Source organism: Mesocricetus auratus, unplaced genomic scaffold (genome assembly GCF_017639785.1).
Source record: "Mesocricetus auratus isolate SY011 unplaced genomic scaffold, BCM_Maur_2.0 Super-Scaffold_15014, whole genome shotgun sequence".
NCBI lineage: Eukaryota > Metazoa > Chordata > Mammalia > Rodentia > Cricetidae > Mesocricetus > Mesocricetus auratus.
Genome location: NW_024429186.1, coordinates 37,082,777 through 37,102,759, shown reverse-complemented (window position 1 = coordinate 37,102,759; position 19,983 = coordinate 37,082,777). Strand labels below are relative to the sequence as shown.

General features: G+C 42.5%; 1 protein-coding gene across 2 annotated transcripts in view; it reads left to right on the top strand.

Annotated features, from left to right (window-relative positions):
- The window catches only part of Rad51b (RAD51 paralog B), a 536,305-nt gene that overhangs the window by 505,754 nt on the left and 10,568 nt on the right, over positions 1–19,983 (top strand). For both annotated transcript variants that reach the window (XM_013115333.3, XM_021228781.2), the window contains exon 11: positions 19,721–19,799. In XM_013115333.3, coding sequence (XP_012970787.1) covers positions 19,721–19,799 — 79 coding nt within the window. The remainder of the gene's footprint in view (positions 1–19,720; positions 19,800–19,983) is intronic.

Sequence of the window (19,983 nt, the reverse complement as noted above, 5' to 3'; positions counted from 1 at the left end):
TGGGTGGATTTTGGGTACACGAAGTCTGAGATCCACTGTCGGCTGATAGCTTGTGTATATTCTGTGATGGCAGTAACTTTAGCTCTCTTCACTGTTTGCTTCCTGTCTGTCAGTCTCCTGCCACCCGGATGACTTCCTCAGACCTTTTCGCCCCTCCAGGACTGCTTCCCCATCTGTGTAATGCAGGAGTTAGAGTATTCATCTCTGAAGAACCTTTGGGTTCTAGTGGTCTGTGAAAATAGTTCTCTAGTGACCTATATGAGTTACTGAACCTATCTTAATAAACCACACTAAGTGCCAACTGTGTACTAGGCATTGTATGACTGTGTGTATGTGTGTGTGTGTGTGAGTGTGTGTGTGTGTGTGTGTGTGTGTACACATAGGTATGGTGTATATGTGTCTGTGGAGGTCAGAGGTCACTTCTAGATGTCATTCTCAATCACAGTCCACCTTAGGGTTTTAGACAAGGCCTCCCACTGAACCTGGAACTCACTGACTGACTAGTAGCCCCATGGATTTCTATCTCTGTTTCCCAGACACTAGAATTGTAGGCACACACTACTACATGTGCCAGCTGTTTACATCTGTGCTACAGATACTGACTTAGGTCCTCACACTCACACAGTGAGCTCTTTACCTACTGAGCCATCTCCCCAGACCCCATAACTTTTATGTTTGTCATCATTACTATTGTCATCATCATCTCCTCCTCTTTTTTTTTCTTATACTTAAGATCAAACTCAGGGCTTTATGTAAGCATTCACTACCATGGAGCTACAGCTCTGCCCACATCTTTAGTAACACATGCTATTGTTAGTAATCACACTTGACATTAGACTGAGGCTCAGACAAGTAAAGCAACTTGTCTATTCTGCTTAGTAAATGGAGCTACAGTGAAGTCGAATCAAACCAAGGCCATAAACAGTGAAGGACTGCCCAAGTTAGTATTGGCCCAGAGCTGCCCATAGACTGGGCCTCTCCCAGTAAACTGCTCACTCACAGCCTGTTGCACTCTCCAGCAGAGGAACCTGGTTTTGGTTTTCTCAGATGTTTACTTGGCCTCTTGCTTAAACATTTTCCTTTCCTACTCAATAGCAATGAAAGGACAAAAAAATCCCAAGGCTGGAAACATTTTGTTTCCTACAAAAAGAATATTTTTGCAGCCAGCTCTGTGGTTGAAGGCATTTTTTCCTGTGGTCTAGGGATGGGTTGGATCCCATCTCTCCTTGGCTGGTGACTGAGAACTCAGTTTGTGGCTTCCCAGCAAGTCCGTACAGCACACTGTTTTTCAAAGGAGTGTTTAATGGTGTTGGATGTGTGCATGAGTGGACAGATTAGTCTGTTTAGGTGCCTACGAGCCTATACATGGGCCTCTGGATGTTTCAGGGCAGAGAGAACCTGGGAGTGGTTTTCCACATGCGGGACATATCAGCATAGCTTTTAAGTTTTCACCACTTGCACGACAACCAAACAGACTCAGATCCTGACAGAATGAGAGGAGGGTGACAGATGAACTTTGTGTGGATTTGCAAAGATTCAGAAAGCTGGGGAATATGAAATTGTGACCTGTCACATTTCTTTCTTTCTCTTTTCAAATACTCAAATCCAAGACATGGCGTTGGTTTTATCAGATGGCAGGGTGGCCTGATGGCAGCACACAAAGTGGGAATCCTGAGGTATCGGCCTCCAGCCTGGCCACTTTTAGGATTTAATACAGTAATCTTTGCCCGGCTCTGGATAAGTCACTTTATAAAGATTGCATTTCCCTGTTAAAAAAAAGTTTGCACTTAAAATTAATTTTTAAGTTTTGTGCTTCTAAGAATAAATTCACTCTTAGCAGGATGAATTTAGAACATTCCAGCAATCCACAGACACTCATAATTTGCTCTTTATTTATAATTTTATGTTCTGACTGAGAATTTGCAGTATGTTGTCTTTCCTAGAACTTTTCAATGTTGACCCCATGGCCTAGCCTTAGTGATTCTGTTCCCCTACATTCTTGTCAACCACCACAAAATAAAAGGAGCTTTCTCTGGCTCCCATTGCCACTGACTTTTACGTGGAATCCCAGTGCCTGACACAGAACAAATGCCCAATAAACACTGGTTGACTTGCAAAAAATAAACTAACCTAGGGATGACAAGCTAATGTCTATCACTTCAGCATTCCAAGTGGAGGCACAGTTAGAGCGCAAAGCATCAGGACTTCTAGGGAGGAAACGAAGTCACTGAACTTGGGGCCACCATTAAAGAAACAAGCAGATCTCACTGATAGAATTTTGAGTCCCTTTGTCTGTATTCTGAGGCAGAAGGAGCACTTAAACCATAGAACTGTTTCCCTTTCCAGACAGACTGATAGACCCCACTGCTGGCATGGGACCTAGTGCTATTCCGCCAGCGGCTATAGAAACTGGACGATCCACGTCAGGCTCATAGGAAAGGATGACCACAAAGAGATCAGGAATCAACCAGTGGGGAAAACTTGTATTTTTTCCATTCTATTACACAAGGCAATAGGCCTATTCTCACAGTAGGGGATAGGGAGAAAGTTGGGAGAGAATGGTAGTGATTTTAGTACACTGGTTTATGGATGGGGTTGGCATTTCTGTCTTTACCCTTGACAATGAGACAACAACCCAAATAATAGATCCCTTGGTATATCAGAATGCCAAGGCTAACTGGATTGGTAGAGCTTTGTGGCTTTGGCTCTTGGCTGACAGGCCTATCCATGCATTAGGGCTATGGTTTGGCAGTAGACAAAGCAGCTGTGTGGGTCCTGTGAGAGCTCTCTGGCTCCATGGGTTTTCTTTGATACGCAATTGAACTTTGGCTAATTTTTCTTCTCATGGCTATTTATGAAGTCCAGAGCTGAGCAACAGCAAAGGACTACAGGATGCATATTATACCGTACTAATAGCCTCAAAGGATGGCTCACGGGCCTACCGCAGAGGGACATGTTGAGGTAAGAGGCTGCAGAGTTCTCTCCCCAGTTACACACTGCTGTTCCTAGAAGATTGGACAGATCCCTTGAAAGTCCCCTTCCTTCAGAAAAAAATGGGTCTCTCACTTGGTAAGGGTCAGTAAAACTACTGAATTACTGCTTTCTGGTGCTGCAATGCTTAACAGAAGCCATTGTTTACCGAGCATGTAGACATTTCTGGGGTACTAAAATGACTCACATGGGTAATTCACCCATCATCACATCTTGTAAGGTAAGTACCGATGCCCCCAACTCCCTATTCGTGCATGAAGAAACTCAGTGGCAGAGTCGCTAGTGACCATGGTTCTTAGTACTCCCCAACTTAAGACTCGATTCCACAAACATGTCTGAACGTTAACTGACCTTCCTGAATCCCTGTCTCCTTTGGCCTACAGGCCAGAGATCATAAAGTAATTGAAGTTAGCCTTCTTAATTACCAACCTTAAATTATAATGGACATGGGCCACTTTTAGGCAATATCGTTCAAGAAACCTGAAATGGAGACTTTTGTCAAGTTACTGACGAGTGTAGAGAAGGCGATTGACTTATGATGGGGCCATCCATCCTATCAAATGCAGGTAGCAGAGTGGTGTCAGACTAGGAAGGGTTAGGGAGTTGGAGACTAGGATGCTGTTCAAGCGCCAGCAGACCCTAGAGCATTTGGCATCAGAATTAAAGCGCTGCAGCTTTTTTCCTCATGGCTTCCACTCTTGTCTTTGTACTTACTATCACTGTCCCTAAGAAACAGTGTTACCAACAATGACACTGCTAGCTCTGTGTCGGGCATGTATAAGCTGTGGGGGCATATGCCTGTAATATACTATGAGATGGTTTTCACAAAAACACTTGCAGGTGGGTACCACGACCCTCAACTTGCAAATGGAGAAATAGGCTACAAGATGAAGATCTGTCCTAAAGTGAAAACTAATAAGTGGTAGAAAAAGGAGTCAAACTCCCAGAGACACATTTTGCCTGTAGGTTGCCTTGGTCCATACGCCGTGTATCAAGCACCTGGCATTTTCTCTTGTTCCCGACCTCTTGCCCTTTCTTTTAATGTGAGCACCATGGTTTTTCTGTAAGGAAACACCCTTCTTCAGTTTCCAACCTGTGTGTCTAGGCAGGGCTGGTTGAACCACTGGTTCCACGTCTGACCAGCAAAAGGATCACATTCCCTTTTTACAGAGGCTGGTTTGCAGTAATTGGTTAGCAAAAACTAAGCCAATTAAAGTAAACCCAAGACACAGCTGAACAAGGATGGCTAAGTTGATAGAATTATGGAAGCATGGAGCTACTGGGGGCCATCTTCACCACAATATGGAAGGAATCCCATTGGAATGGCTAAGAAGTCCATCGAAAAAAGGAAAAAAGAGATACAGGACTGTACCCTGGAGAGAAGCATTTGTAAGGTTGTCCCCACTGTCCCCACCCCCACTCCTGCTCTAGATCTGGTTCTGGTATTGAAAACGTTATCATTGAATTGCTGATTCTATCCTCCCACTGATCCTCCAGGTCAGTCTTTTTCCAAACCGTGTCATTTCTTTGCCTCCCTCCCCCGTGCATTTGTTCTTCTTCCTGTTTTCCCATCGGCCTTTTCTTTATGCCCCAACCACAGTAACAAGGGAAAAAGCCGGAAACCTAAATCAGACAGCCTTGCCTGCTCTCTGCAGACTAAGAGTGAGTTAAAAATACTGACTCAAGAGGCTGGGGAGAAGCCTCAGAATGTAAGAGCACATGCTGCTCTTGCAAAAGACCTAGGTTTAGTTCCCATACAGGCAAAACACTCATATATATAGACATTTTTAAGTAAATAAGTAAAATATTTAAAAACATATTGACTTAAAAAGAATTTAAAAATTATTCTGGGATTTTACTTAACCATTCTGTCCGTGACTTCTTTGTCACATATTAAACTTGATGAAAGCCCTTGATGTCATTGCTTCCATTACAGAAATACAGCCTTTTCTGAGTTGGTTTCACTTAATCATCAATGAATGATGGGGTGTAAAATATTCCTTCCAGTTCAAAAGTAGCATCAAGTAAATAAGATGAAACTAGTAATGGTTTGGGAAATGAGGTCATACAGCAAGTCGATACTTAGTAGCCATCTACCAGGCTAGGTTATGGAAAAGGCAAATATGAATAAAATATCATTTTCTGGGTCTGGCCAGAGTAAGTCTCAGAACCACTGACCATAGTACAGGGTGAGGTGCAGGAAGATAGTGAGAACATGAGTGACTGCATAGGAAGGGGCCATTCAGAACAGATGCCAGGATTTGGAAAAAGAAGGGTAGATTCTGGTGTCACCTCCTACATACACACTACTGCTGGATTGTGTCAGACAGTTCTAGGGCTGAGGCTGCAATGGGGCATTTATAGACTAGAGGTAGCAGCTATCTGCCAAATGGAATGGCAGAATTTCAGTATTGTAGCCAGAATGCTGACCTAGTCCAGTCAAGCTGAGCAAGAGCCCACAAACTGTGCTGCAGTCAAGATCTCCTAAAAGCAAATAGCCTGAGGCCGAGAGTGAAGCCTCAGAGATGGCCTCTGACAGACCACATTCAGAATTCAAGGAGAACAAACTGTCCAAGTGGAGGTAGCATCCAAGTACTTATCCCACAGAATCAGATTTAGGGATGATCAGGAGGGGAGGAAGTAGGGCGCAGGGGTGGCAAATCAGCCCTCAAGGGGAAGGTCCTGCTGATGGGTATGAAAAATCAGTGCAGGGAGCCAGTGGTGGTGCTCAAACTGTTGAAAACATGTTAATCTGACTGGGCATAGTGGTGCGCACGCCTTTAATCCCAGCACTTGGAAAGCAGAAGCAGGCGGGTCTCTGTGAGTTCATGGCCAGTCTGGTCTGCAATAGAGGTCCAGGACAGCCAGGGCTCCATAGAGAGACCCTGTCTCAAAACAACAACAGCAACAAAAATCAACATGGTAATCCATCAACTTTTGCTTCCCATGCAAGGGCCTTGCTTGTGTGACTTTGATATTATTTAGATATACGGTCCATACACACTACTAGGACGTCTTTGATATATTCTTCATGTTACTCTGAAAAGGCCAGAAGTACAGGCATATAAGCCACTGAATCCCTAGATTGCTGTTCACCCTATGCAAGGAAACAAGAAGCCAGTGGTTTTTTTTTAAAGCATGTGTCATCTCTGGATTCCCGAGGCCTTCTGGGTTACTTCAAAGCTAGGCCTTTTGACTGCTTATGGGCAGAGGCAGCATCATATTCATCTTTGTTTTCCCTAATGTCTAGCTCAGTACCTGGGACATAGGGGGTACTCAGTAAATATTTGTTGAATGAATATAACATTAAATAAGTCATTCAGTTCTAAGTAACCATTGCTTATACTTCTTGTAAATATGGGTTTATATAATTGCAAAGTGTGTCTGCCCTTTTTAGGTCTTGTATTTTCATTGTGGCCTGAGAGCTGTCAGTGCACTCGCTCCGCAGGAAAGCTCTGGCAAGAGCAAATTGAATGTCCTAGCTTGACTACTGACCGAATATGGCAGAGTTCTCACTCCCTTCAACTTGACTTTTCCCTACCTGAGCAAGGGAGATGAGTTTTTTGTTTGCTTGTTCTAAAATGGGAAACAAAATGCAATGCATATGAGGTGTGGGAAGAGAACTGGGCAAGATAGAGTCATTCTCCGGTAAGATAAGGCCATGTAGAAATACATAGATTAATAGTTGTGGGATAATAATTAAGAGAGAGCTAGGCAATAAGAAACCTGAGCCAATGGCCAAACAGTTTATACTTAATATAAGTCTGTGTGTTTATTTGGGGCTAAATGACTGTGGGACCAGGTGGGACAAAAACAAAAAAAACAAAAACAAAAAAAAAAAACCTCCATCATGGGGGGGATATCTCAGGAAACTACAGATGACCAAAGAAATCCAAACTCAAAACAATAAAGTGGCTAAAGCCTGTTTCCCACCCCTGACCCCTACCCCATCTGTCCTCAAGCTCAGGCTCAAACTCCCTCATCCTGCATTAGTAAAGAGATTGTATAGTTGAGCCTCAAGAAGCCTGAGCTGTCTGTTCCTGCTCCTTTTTGCTCTTGCTGCTGTTCGTTCCCTTGTTCTTCAGGGTCTCGCTCCTCTTAGCAGTACTGACGGGTTCCCCAGAGGCCTGTCTACCTGTCTGTTCACAGAATCTGAGGTCTCAATGGGGTCCTTTCCTTCCACACGCATCCTTCCTCCTCCAGTTAGGAATTCTGCCTCGGCAGCAAAGAAAATCCCTGCAGACTCCTGTCTTGTCTTGGGTAGCACTTTGTCCCGTGGTAATTAGGCCGAGCTCCGATTTCCTTCTAAAACATGACTCATTGGTTAGGAGAGAGGGAAAATTGAATTATTTAGTTTAGAGGCTCTGGGGACCAAAGCAGTGTTCTTTGCCTTGTTGGCCTCCTCTTTTAGGCCAAGCCCCAGGTTGCTACGCTGTGTGCCATTCCAAGAGAAATGTGCCTGCTGGAAAGATAGCAACCTAGGGGTTACGGGCCGAGGCTCACCTCAGAAAGACATCCCCTGCCCTTGAGATCTTCTAAAGATTAGTGTCCAGACTAGCCCTCACTCCAAGGAGTTCAAGTAAGACACAGTGCACACTCATGCTATGTCACTGGTTCTTTAGTTTAGACAAAAAATGTCCTCACAGATTTGCTGGTTTCATTGTTCTCCTAACTCTCTATCTTGAACATGTGTTATTTTAAGTGCGAAGAGTTGAAGGCATTTATATAGGATAAGGAGACATTTAGTCCTATAGTGTCATCAAGTCAATATTTACAATAGAAAGGCTTATAAAATAATGGTCTTGTAGACGGTCCTTAACATGATGACACCATAGGAGAACTTTAACCCCCCCTCCTACTCCTCTTTTGGGAGCTGAGTGACAAACTGCAGAACCCCACAAAAGACCTTTCTACACACCCCGGCCCATATTCACCTTATTTTTATTTATTTATCTATTAGTCTATTTTTGGTTTTTCAAGACAGGGTTTCTCTATGTATCCCTGGCTGTCCTGAAGCTCACTTTGTAAACAAGGCTGGCCTCAAACTCAGGAGATCTACCTGCCTTAAATTTGTGTGCCGCCATTCCCTGGCTCATTTTAATTCCCAGTTTCAAAACTTTATGTTCCAGACAAGGGAATCTACTGACTCAAGAGAACACATCTGCTAGTGGTGCGTGTGAATTAACTGGGTGGTATGCCTGTTTACACAGTTTAATTGTAGTATTCTAATGAAAAGTGCTGACATTGTGGTCACTGGTGGGGAAGAGGGTGAATGAACACCTCCTAGCACCCCTCAAGTCAGATCTAATATGTGGTTGGTGGGTTCTATATGGAATGTCCTAGGCATGGAGAGTCAGTCCTTCCCCTCTGCTGATCCGTAGACTTGTTTAATCAACGCCAATTTCACCATCAGTAAAATGAGAATAATACTACTTACCTGTTAAGGTTGATATGAGGATTACATGCCCGAGTCCTAGACATAGGAAGAGAGCTTAATGAATTAACATTAGCTCTCAGCACTGATTATCCAAACTCTGCCAAGAGTTATGGTGCTGAGAGTAAGCTGTCCGAGGGTAATGTGGTGGTTTCCCAGTGTGGTAAACTCAGTACACATCCAGGCAGGTCCTGTGGAGCTCTTCTGGGCTCTTTTTCTCAGGCCTTCTCCTGAAGATCCCCATTTCTTGAATTATTTCAGCATGGGGGTCTAGTTCTGTGGGCTAAAGGTACTGTGAGTTTCCCATAACAGTTGATGAATGAGTCACCCTGTACTTGTGTATAACATTTGGATACAATCTCAATAAAAATACAAAAGTCTAAACATATAGGTTTCTGATTATGCTGACTACATTAAAATAAATTCCAGCTCTCCTCCATCTTATAGACAAAGAATGGGCTCTCTCTCTCTTTCTCACTCTCTGTCTCTCTGTCTCTGTCTCTGTCTCTGTCTCTCTGTCTCTCTCTCTCTCTCTCCTCCCTCCCTCCCTCCCTCCCTTCTTCCCTCTGAACTCTATTATTCCCTTCTTGTCCTCTGACCTCTTCTCCACTGGAGGAGGGCTTTAGGGAAATGATAAGAATGCTGTGGTAATGGGAATTAATCTGGAGAATGAGCAAGTTGACTCCTTACATTGGTCCTCCACCCATCACAGCACAGGGATGTGGTACATTGCACAAGCCAGTCCCACTTGACCAGCTGCCTTTGGCTGTGTCAAGCCCAGATTTCAGCCTCTTTACACAGAAACATGTTGCCTTCCTTGAATCAATTCCTGTGAGACTAAAGAAAGTCCCATGTGGCCCAAGCATGATGTAATAGGGATGTGTGCTTCAGAATTCAAGACACACCCTCCGAGTTCCTGGCATCTTTTTACCAAAATAATCACTCAACCACAGCTTTCCTCTGTGACCCTTGATGCCGGTCGCCTTGGCCGAGTTTTCTAGCAAGCCTGGACTGGAGGATCCAGCTCTGCTTCCTGTAGGTCTGTAGAGGACCTGGGAGGCCAGGCCTGCCTAACTGGGTGTTCAGAGTGTGTGCTCCATGTACTGGTGCTCCTGTCTTTCTGGTGTCTTGTTTATTTAGTCAGTTTTATTCCCCTCCTGTAAGGGAGGGAAATAGAGTGGTTCTTGGTCACTGAAACTGTCCCCTACAAAAATATTGCAATGGAGTGCAATCCCCCACTGCAGTTGGCAATGAAATTGTTCATACTTACTTATAAGTTGAAATTGGTTGTACTTTCAACCAATTTGTGTCTTTGATTCTAAAGTGTGATTCCTATAGACAGACACAAAAAGGTTAAAAGTACAAAGATTAAATATTATATACTATACTAAAATTTTTTAAAGAGAGGGGAAAACATGTGAATATCACAGAGAATAAAATAAAAAAAAAACAAACAAACAAAAAAACCCTGCAACCAGAAACAAAATGGACATGTTGTTAATGTTTGAGATGGGGCCTTGATATACAGCACAGGCTAGCCTTCAAATTCATGAACCTTCTGTTTATTAAAGACATGAACCACTACACCTGGCTTAAAGGGGAAATGGACATAGGGTTCAACCCCTAACCAAGAAGTTATTTGCAATTGATATCTGGGGACAAAGGGAAAATCAGTTTTCTTCAATAGAGTGTCACTGGGTATATCAACCAACTCCAGGACAGGCTCCATTCCAAGGGTAATTGACCAACATAAAATCCATGGTTTTGGGGTCTGGGTTTTATGGTTTTTTGTTGTTGTTTTGTTCTGTTTTGTTTTTTGAAAGAGAGAGAACATAAAATTCAATGGGGAGGGAGATGGGCAGGATCTAGGAAGAGCTGAGAGAAGAGGAAAATATCAAAATAGATTGTATGAAAAAAATTTAACTAAAGAAGTTCTCTCCATCAGGAATACTTAGCTATAATTAATATATGTGCATCTGAAAACTAAGCCCCAAAAGAATATGTGAAACAAAAACAAATTTGGAGGGAGAAATCTATTGATAATTCAACAATAATATGAGGAGGCTTAAATATCCCATTTTCAATTATGGAGAGATCACTTAAGCAGGATTTCAGCAAAGAAGCAGATTTGAAGGATGCTGTGAACTTAGCAGAATGCTCAGCAGGTGTCTGTAGATCGCTTCCTGAGATGCAGCAGATGCTGTGTCCTCTGAAGGATGAATGGAGCACTTGCTAGCATACACTATAGATGGGGGTATAAAACATGTAAAAGAACTGACACGAATGAAGCTGGTAACCAATAACAGTAGAAATCAAGAGAATTCTGAAATGCTTACAAGTTTAAAACACATAAAAAACATACTCAGAAACAAACAACAGACCAAAGAATACGTCTCAATGAGAAAATAGAAACAGTGTATAATATACCAAAGCTTACATGATATAGTTGAAATAGTATAGATTACATGCCTATATTAAGAATAACCTTGTTGCATGTAGAGTATATCTCAATAAAGCATGCTACTATTGAATGATCCATAGCTTCACTGGTTGAGTTTGTATAACATCGCCCATGCATAATCACTGCATTCTCTATAATTCTATTATATTTGGGACAAATCACTAATACTTTCAAGTCATATAATGTACACTTAAAAAAAACCCAACATGGTTGATAAGATGTATGGGCAAATCTTAATCTTTTTTTTTTTAAGATTTATTTATTCATTATGTATATAGTGTTCTGCCTGCATGTATTCCTGCAGGTCAGAAGAGGGCACCAGATCTCATTACAGATGGTTGTGAGCCACCATATGGTTGCTGGGAATCAAACTCAAGACCTCTGGAAGAACAGCAAGTGTTCTTAACCTCTGAGCCATCTCTCCAGCCCTCAAATCTTAATCTTATAGTTCCTTATATGCATGTCAAGAATTTAGACAAAAATGAGCTAATGTTTGCAATTTACTTTGAAATGTAACTAATGCAGATGAGTTGATAGGTGACTGTGGTATAACCAAAGCGAAAATAATAAATGTTAGTTACAAAGCAAGATGACTGGTTTATAGGTTTCATTATAAAAGTTCTCAATTTTGTTGTGTACTTGAAATTTACAATAATGAAATATTGAGGAAAAAGCAGTGAGTTGGAAATCTCACTATGTCCTGTTGAAAATCTCACTCTGACTCCATGCTATAGTTTAGTAAGTGGGCATCCCACTGACCTGAGGAAACTAGATAATACTTCCAGAATCGAGTTTGTTAGCAGAAAACACTTTGGAAGCAGCCACTAGAGAGTTACTATCCAAGAACAATGTAGTATTCTGAGACAGAATATGATCTCATGACCTCAGGTGCAAACCTGCTAGGGGGTTCCTCCTAGAACCTAAAATCACATTTCATAGGGATTTAGACCAGTTTACTTTCTGTTACCGAATGCCTATGGGAGAAGAAAAGCTGGCCATCTAGAAATAAACTAGTAACTTCATACTTGCTGAGACACATCCCATTTTTCACCCTGCCCTTTCCAGCACATTACTCCTGTGCACCTCTGCTTTGAAAAGACAGCTCAAATGCATTGAACCCATTCCTGGGTTGCCTCTCATGGCTGCAGCATTGGTGCTGAGGCCTCTGTGTTCCATGGAGAATAATTTTCCTAGTGATGAAGCAGATTCTAATCAGAGTAAGATCCAGATATACACACCAGCTGCCCCCAACGCCTTTCCTGTCGTCCCTTCTACACAATGACAGGGAATTCCTATGAGGATCTCTGAGTATGCTTCAAACCCCTCATCCTTGCAGTAACCGACCTTCCTGTCTGAAGCATTTCCGGCCCTCCTGCCCCTTAGCTTGGAGGACTCAGCTCAACCTGGGGAAGGGACAAGATTTGGGGTTATCAAAATCCTCTTGAATTTTGATGCAAGGCTAAGCAGCTCCCTTCCTGGGCTTCCTAGCATTTACGGAAACTTTTTTCTAAGTTTTCAACAAGGAGAAAGAGTCCTGACATGCGGGATTGTTGTCACAGTCACTTGGCAGAGCCAGAAGAAAGGATTGTTTAACTTAACAGTGGGTTTTATTAGCCCAGACTCCAGATGAGATGAGATAACGGGACCCACATTGAAAGACAGAGTCCACAGGCTTCTCCTTAGTAGGACCATGCATACAAATGAAAGGATCAGATACATCCAACAAGCATACCACAGCTCAAGTCATCAACAACTACGTAATCTTGCTGATCAACGGAAAGACTGAGAAAATTAAGCAGGACAGGAAAACGTGGGTGGGTACAAGGTGTTACTGCTGAGCTGGCTCTCAGTCGCTTCTCGCCACTGTTTCCTCAGCTGAACACACTACATTGTCATCGTGCAACAGAGAGCAGAAAGCCAGCCCAACCAACCACCTGCTCCCGCAGGAGGAAAATGTTTTGTGTGCACTTTAACTCAGTCAGCCCCTTTCACTCTGGCCTTCACCCTCCACCATTGTGAGCTCTGGGGTGTGGGTGGGAAGAGGAAGAAAAGAGAAAAGAGGAAGTGTTCATCACCAGGGTTAAAAGAAGCCTTCCTGGCATGGGAGTTGGGGAGGAGAAAGTGGACAGACTGGTGCCAGCCTGCCTCCGTGCATGGCTGCCTATTCAAACTTGCTTTCCTAGCCACAAAGACAAGACTCACTGTTTCCCAAGGCTGGGCTGTATTGCAAGAACTGATGGAGCCTGCCAGGACCAGATCTCTCCATAAGCAGCCTCCAGAATAGCCTGTACCCAACACTCCAACGTCCTGCTCCCCATTGTCTGCCCTGGCCAACCATGGAGGAGGGCCAGGCTGGCCTGCTCCAGATGATGGCACACCTGTGTCAGAGCAGAGGACACGGGCACTATTCCTGGAAGGTGTCATCACCCTGGAGTAGGTCTCCTGGGTCCAGCGCCTTCTGTACTATGGCTCCTTTTCCGCTTTTGAGCCTCGTAAAGTCGGATCAGGCCAGGAAAAACATATGATGCTATAACAAGCTGGAACCAATGGCTTGACTTTGGGTCCTACCCAAGCTGAGTCTCTTGGCGGGAACTGATGAGGTAGCCTGCTCTTTTCTATGACATTTTCCAAGTCCCCTAACTGGGGGAGAGGTGACAGGTAAGTTTGTAAATAGATACAAGTCAGTGATGCTCTGGCAGGTGACCACTTTGTAGTTTTATTCATTCAATCTTGTGCTTCAGAGATCTTGTTTTGTATCTAGAGCATACTAGATATGGGAGCCATCCAATACTGTAGATGTGGTGCCTGTAACCACAGCATACAACAGCAGTGAGCACTGGTTCAGCTGTTCCCGTTACCCACATGGAAGCTCACGGCTCCAGTTCCAGGGACCCCAACACACTCTCTGGGCTCTGAAGGCACCACACACACCATAGTACAGAGACACACAGGTTGGCAAAACACCTATATACATGAAATAAAATAACATTTCATTTATTATTTTTAAAGCTTTATTTATTATGTATACAGTGTTCTGCCTGCATGTATGCCTGCATGCAGAAGAGGGAACCAGATCTCATTACAGATGGTTGTGAGCCACCAGGTGGTTGCTGGGAATTGAACTCAGGACCTCTGGAAAAGCAACAAGTGCTTTTAACCACTGAGCCATCTCTCCAGCCCTCGTTTATTTTTCTTTAAGTAACTGTGGGGGATGAAAAGTTTGGACATTCAAAGATGAAAGGCAGAAGGAAGAACGCCAGTGTGGAAGCCATGAACAACTGAGGCCACCTCACTGCTCCCCTGTCCAGTAACACACACACATACACACACACCACACACACACACATACACAAACATACACACACATACACACACACCACACACACCACACAAACATACACACACATACACACACACCACACACACATGCACACATACACACACCACACACACACACATACACACACACCACACACACATACACACACAAACATACACACACATACACACACACATACACACATGCACACATACACACACCACACACACATACACACATACACACACACCACACACACACATGCACACATACACACACCACACACACACATACACACACCACACACACACACATACACACATGCACACATACACACACAAACATACACACATACACACACCACACACACACATACACACACACCACATACACACATACACACACACATACACACACAAACATACACACATACACACACCACACACACACATACACACACACCACATACACACACATACACACATGCACACATACACACACATACACACACAAACATACACACACATACACACCACACACACACATACACACATACACACACACCACACACACATACACACATACACACACCACACACACACATACACACACATACACACATGCACACATACACACACAAACATACACACACATACACACACAAACATACACACATACACACACCACACACACACCACATGCACACACATACACACATGCACACATACACATACACACACATACACACATGCACACATACACACACACACATACACACACAAACATACACACACAAACATACACACATACACACACCACATACACACACATACACACATGCACACATACACATACACACACATACACACATGCACACATACACACACGTACACACACACCACATACACACACATACACACACAAACATACACACACAAACATACACACACATACACACCACACACACACATACACACAGACACACACACCACACACACATACACACATACACACACCACACACACACATACACACACATACACACATGCACACATACACACACAAACATACACACACATACACACACAAACATACACACATACACACACCACACACACACCACATACACACACATACACACATGCACACATACACATACACACACATACACACATGCACACACACACATACACACATAAACATACACACATACACACACCACACACACACCACATACACACACATACACACATTTTATTACCTTTTGCCTCCTTTAGAAAGTGGAAGGTGTGTTGGTAGCAGTTTCTGTGGATGTCTTTCCTGTCGGGCTCCATGTTTGTTAAAGGGTGTGGTTGAATACAGCAACATCCTCACCTGTCTCAGTAAAAATGTTGAACTGGGCCAAGGCTCGGTTCAGTGCCACCTGGTACAGGTCACTAAGGACCGTGTGATCACTTGCAAACCCATTTAAGGCTCTCAGCATCCAGGCTAACTCATCCTCGCTCTATCCTGTGGGGTATCAAGAAAGTTGATTACATTTTTTTTTTGCTACAGTTAGATATTTCATGGTGGAAATAACCCTCTTAGCCATCAATCTGGAAGATCCCCCTCTCTGCCTACCCATTTGGAAACGAATGGGACATGTGTTATCCCAATGTCTCTTGCTAACCACACACAGATTATCTTTGTGATGCTTCATCTGAAATTCTCTCCAAACCCCGTGACTGCCTTTGAGGAAGTCCCCCAGGCTCAGGCTCGGGACCTTGTTCCTAAGGTAACAGACACAGCACCAAGGGTCAGACAGCTTAGATTCAAAGGCAATGCTTCATCAAGTATTAGAATGTTATTTTTTCTATTTCTCAACTTCTGTAGTCCATAAAAATGATTTGTAACGTTCAAAATATAATACTATGTTGCAATTTGACCGTATCCTTTTGGCTTTGCTACACAAAGACCATAAAGATCCTAGTTTGGGGTTTTGTTTGTTTTCTTTAATTTTAGTGTAGGTCCATTTCATTCTCATCCCAGATTCACCCCAGTAGCCTCCTAACTGGCTCCAGACCTCTCATCTCATGCTTTTCCAGGTTAGACTCCTCAGTCCGGCCACATGCATGATTAATGGGAGCCAATGAGAATCACATCTAGACTCTTGGGCCCCCTTTCAAATCTACCAAATCATAGTCCACGTGTCCACAGGGCCTGCAAGTGACGGCATTAAAGTTGGGCACACACTCTCCTCTTACGCCATGCCACTCCCGCTGAAGGGGTGTCCTTACACTTCACATGATTCATCCCCAAACGATCTCAGCCAGGAAATGAACCACCTTAGCTTCCAGATGAGATGCTTTTGACGTCATTGTCTCTAAGAACAATGAACAAGTGTCAGGAAACTTTAGAGCAGCTCTAAAAATGATCACGATTCAGTTAGACTCCCTTCTAGTAAAAGCGAAGTGTGTTGTTTCTCCTTGGTGAGAGAGGATTTGGGAAGCAGGTGTGATATGCTGAGTTCTTCTAACTCATTTGGTACTTACTATGTACTTGCTGTATAGTGACAAGCATTTTTCTTAATGTAATCCTTACCATAATCTATGTAGATAGATAGGTATTTTCAATCTTTATTTAATATATGAAAAAAAACTAAGACTCCAAACATTCAGGCTGTCCAGAGTCACAGGATTGGTGGTTCAGACTACAGTGTGAGTAACAAATGCATCTGGAATCCAGAAGCTGAGACAAGTAGTTCTGTACTAAAAGGCCTGGTGGCCTGGATTGGGGGAAACGATACTCTCTCAGATTGTTTAGTTTTGTTCTCACACATAGCTTCATCATCGGCAGTGTCCATGTAGTTGGAACGTGTTCCTGCCTTTGGAAAGGAGGAAGGGAGAAGTGAAGGGTGTTCAATTCCTTATAAAAAACATAATCCAAAGTTTTACCTGGCATTTCTACTTAGAATTCTGTTAATCGAACACAGCTTGTGCGCATGGCCACATTTAGGTGCAAAAAAAAGGCAAAGAAATCTAGGAAGTTGGAAGTTACTTACTAGAAAGAAAAAAGGGAATTACTAATAAAAGAAACCCATAGGTTCTACCCAGGTACCTAATTGAAGGTACCTAATTGAAGGATGAGATTCAAGCCTGTCACCAAACTTGTAATCTTTTTTATATAATTGACTGTCGGTAGATATTGAATTGATATGGACTGAGATACATGTATAAGCTTTTTAATCATTTGGAATCATTTATTCCTTTTCTTTACTTCCTTGACCACCAACATGACTCTGTGACAAACTGTCACAATTTTTAATGAAGTTATTTTTACTTATAAAACAGGACACACCAGGCAGTGGTGGCACACATCTTTAATCCCAGTACTTGAGAAGCAGAGGCAGGCGAATCTCTGTGAGTTTAAGGCTAGCCTGGTCTACAAAACTACACAGAGAAATCCTGTCTCAGAAAAAAAAAAAGGATACACATCATCTCTGTTGAGTAGAAATATCAAAATAAAATAATCAACCAATTATTTCCTAAACTTTTAAATAAAACTTTATTTTTAATATTTATGTGAATGTGTTTGCATGTACATACCAGGGCATGCATATGAAGGCCAGAGGAAGATTTGATTCTTGTGATTCTTATAAGAGTTGATTTCTCTTGTTTCCTTTCCTTTTACCATCTGGGTCTTGAGGATCAAACTCTCAGGCTTGATGGCAACCACCATTACCCAGTAAGCCATCTTGCCATTCTGAAATTTTTATTTCATTCCAAATAAATACATGCTGATTATTTTTGTGTTTCAGATAACTAGTCCACATACCCATTGGTAAGCACTTGATATGTGTGTGTGTGCATGTATGAACATATATATACACACACATATATACATCTTACAGATATGCACATATATATGTATGTATATACATGCAGCACTTTATATATACGCATATATGCATGCATGCATGCATGCATATTCTGCAAAATAATTCTATACAAATAACTTTTTACCAAATAATCACCTTCTTTATAAGAGCCATTTGTCTTAGGAGAATGTCATTGTTCCAAACACTTCTGGAATTTCATGTTTGCTGGAGTGCAGGTCAACTCATGTACAAAAATACTTCCTAACAGCATCATCAAGCATTCAGAGGCATGCATCAATATTAACTCTCACACATGTGGGTCCCTTGCAGCTGGGCCTGGGTGGCTAGCTCTGTCCCAGGCATCTCTGATTCTCCTGAGACAGCTGACCAGTTTGAATTTGTTTTCCTCTGGATATGACAGGAGTATAAAAGAACAGATGGAAATCTTGAGGTCTAGGCTGGGAACTGGCATAAGCCAAAAATAAGCCATGCAGCCAAACCCACAGTCAAAGTCCAGCAAAAATGCATGACAAGGCTTCCAGTTAGAGAAAATACAGTCATAAGATAAAGGATAGAAACCCCCTCAGTAAGGAATCAGGGCCAGAATCAATGAAACAGCATACCATTGCTTTGCAAGCTATTTTGAATATTTGTCATGATAGTAACTATTTTCAGGGTAGCTTTGTTTTTTTTAAATAGCTAAGTTATGGATAAAATTAGAAAATTGGGGTAGGTTTGTCATTGAGCAGAGAGGTAACTATTTGACCATGTCACATAAAATAATCTTATTTCTGGAGGAAATATTGTTTAAGAATATAGTATTACAGCCGGGCGTTGGTGGCACACGCCTTTAATCCCAGCACTCGGGAGGCAGAGGCAGGTGGATCTCTGTAAGTTTGAGACCAGCCTGGACTACCAAGCGAGTTCCAGGACAGCCTCCAAAGCCACAGAGAAACCCTGTCTCGAAAAAAAACCAAAAAAAAAAAAAGAATATAGTATTACAAAATACTATATATATATACATACTATATATATACTAAATACTATATATATATATATAGTATTTAGTGCAGTGGTTCTCACCCTTCCTAATTCTGGGACCCTTTAATACAGTTCCTCATGTTGTGGGGACCCCAAACCATAAAATTATTTCATTGCTACTTTGTCACTGTAATTTTGCTACTGTTATGAGATGTAATATAAATATCTGTGTTTCTGATGGTCTTAGGTGATCCCTGTGAAAGGGATCCCCAAAGGGGTTGCAACTCATAGGCTGAGAACCACTGACTAAGTGGTATAGTGTTTGAGATAAATATTTTTCCTAGTTGAATACTTTGAGATGATTAATACTCACTTGAACATTTGGTTCTAAAACATTTTTTTGTTGTTATTGTTGCATTGTTGAGACAAAATCTCTCCTCATATCCATGGCTATCTCAGAACTTACTTTGTAGTCCAGACTGGCCCCAAATTCATAAAGATCTGCCTGTCTCTGCCTCCTGAGAACTAGGATTGAAGGCATGCACCATCATGCCCAGCCCTCTAAAATACTCTTGATAATAAATCCAATGTATTGTAGTCATGTGCTATAAAGGGAGAAAGGGAACCAGCAAAGGCTCCTGGTAAACTTCTAACCCTGGAAATGTGCTTTCTGTGCAGATTCTCATTGCCAAGTCCCCTCTGGCTGCCTTCACCGCCTTCATCTACACCATCAAGGGGGAGGGCCTGGTTCTTCAAGGTAAGTCCTTCCACTAAACGATCTCTGTGAGGATGTTCTTCTCAGTGCTGCCCATAGCCAGTGACAAGCACTGCTTGGGTCCTTTTGATGCATTCAGGACAGTTCAAAGGCCAAAGCGAAATCATTGGTGATTTTTTTTAATGCTGATTAGATCAAGAGATTTGGCAAGTTGTAACAAGAATTT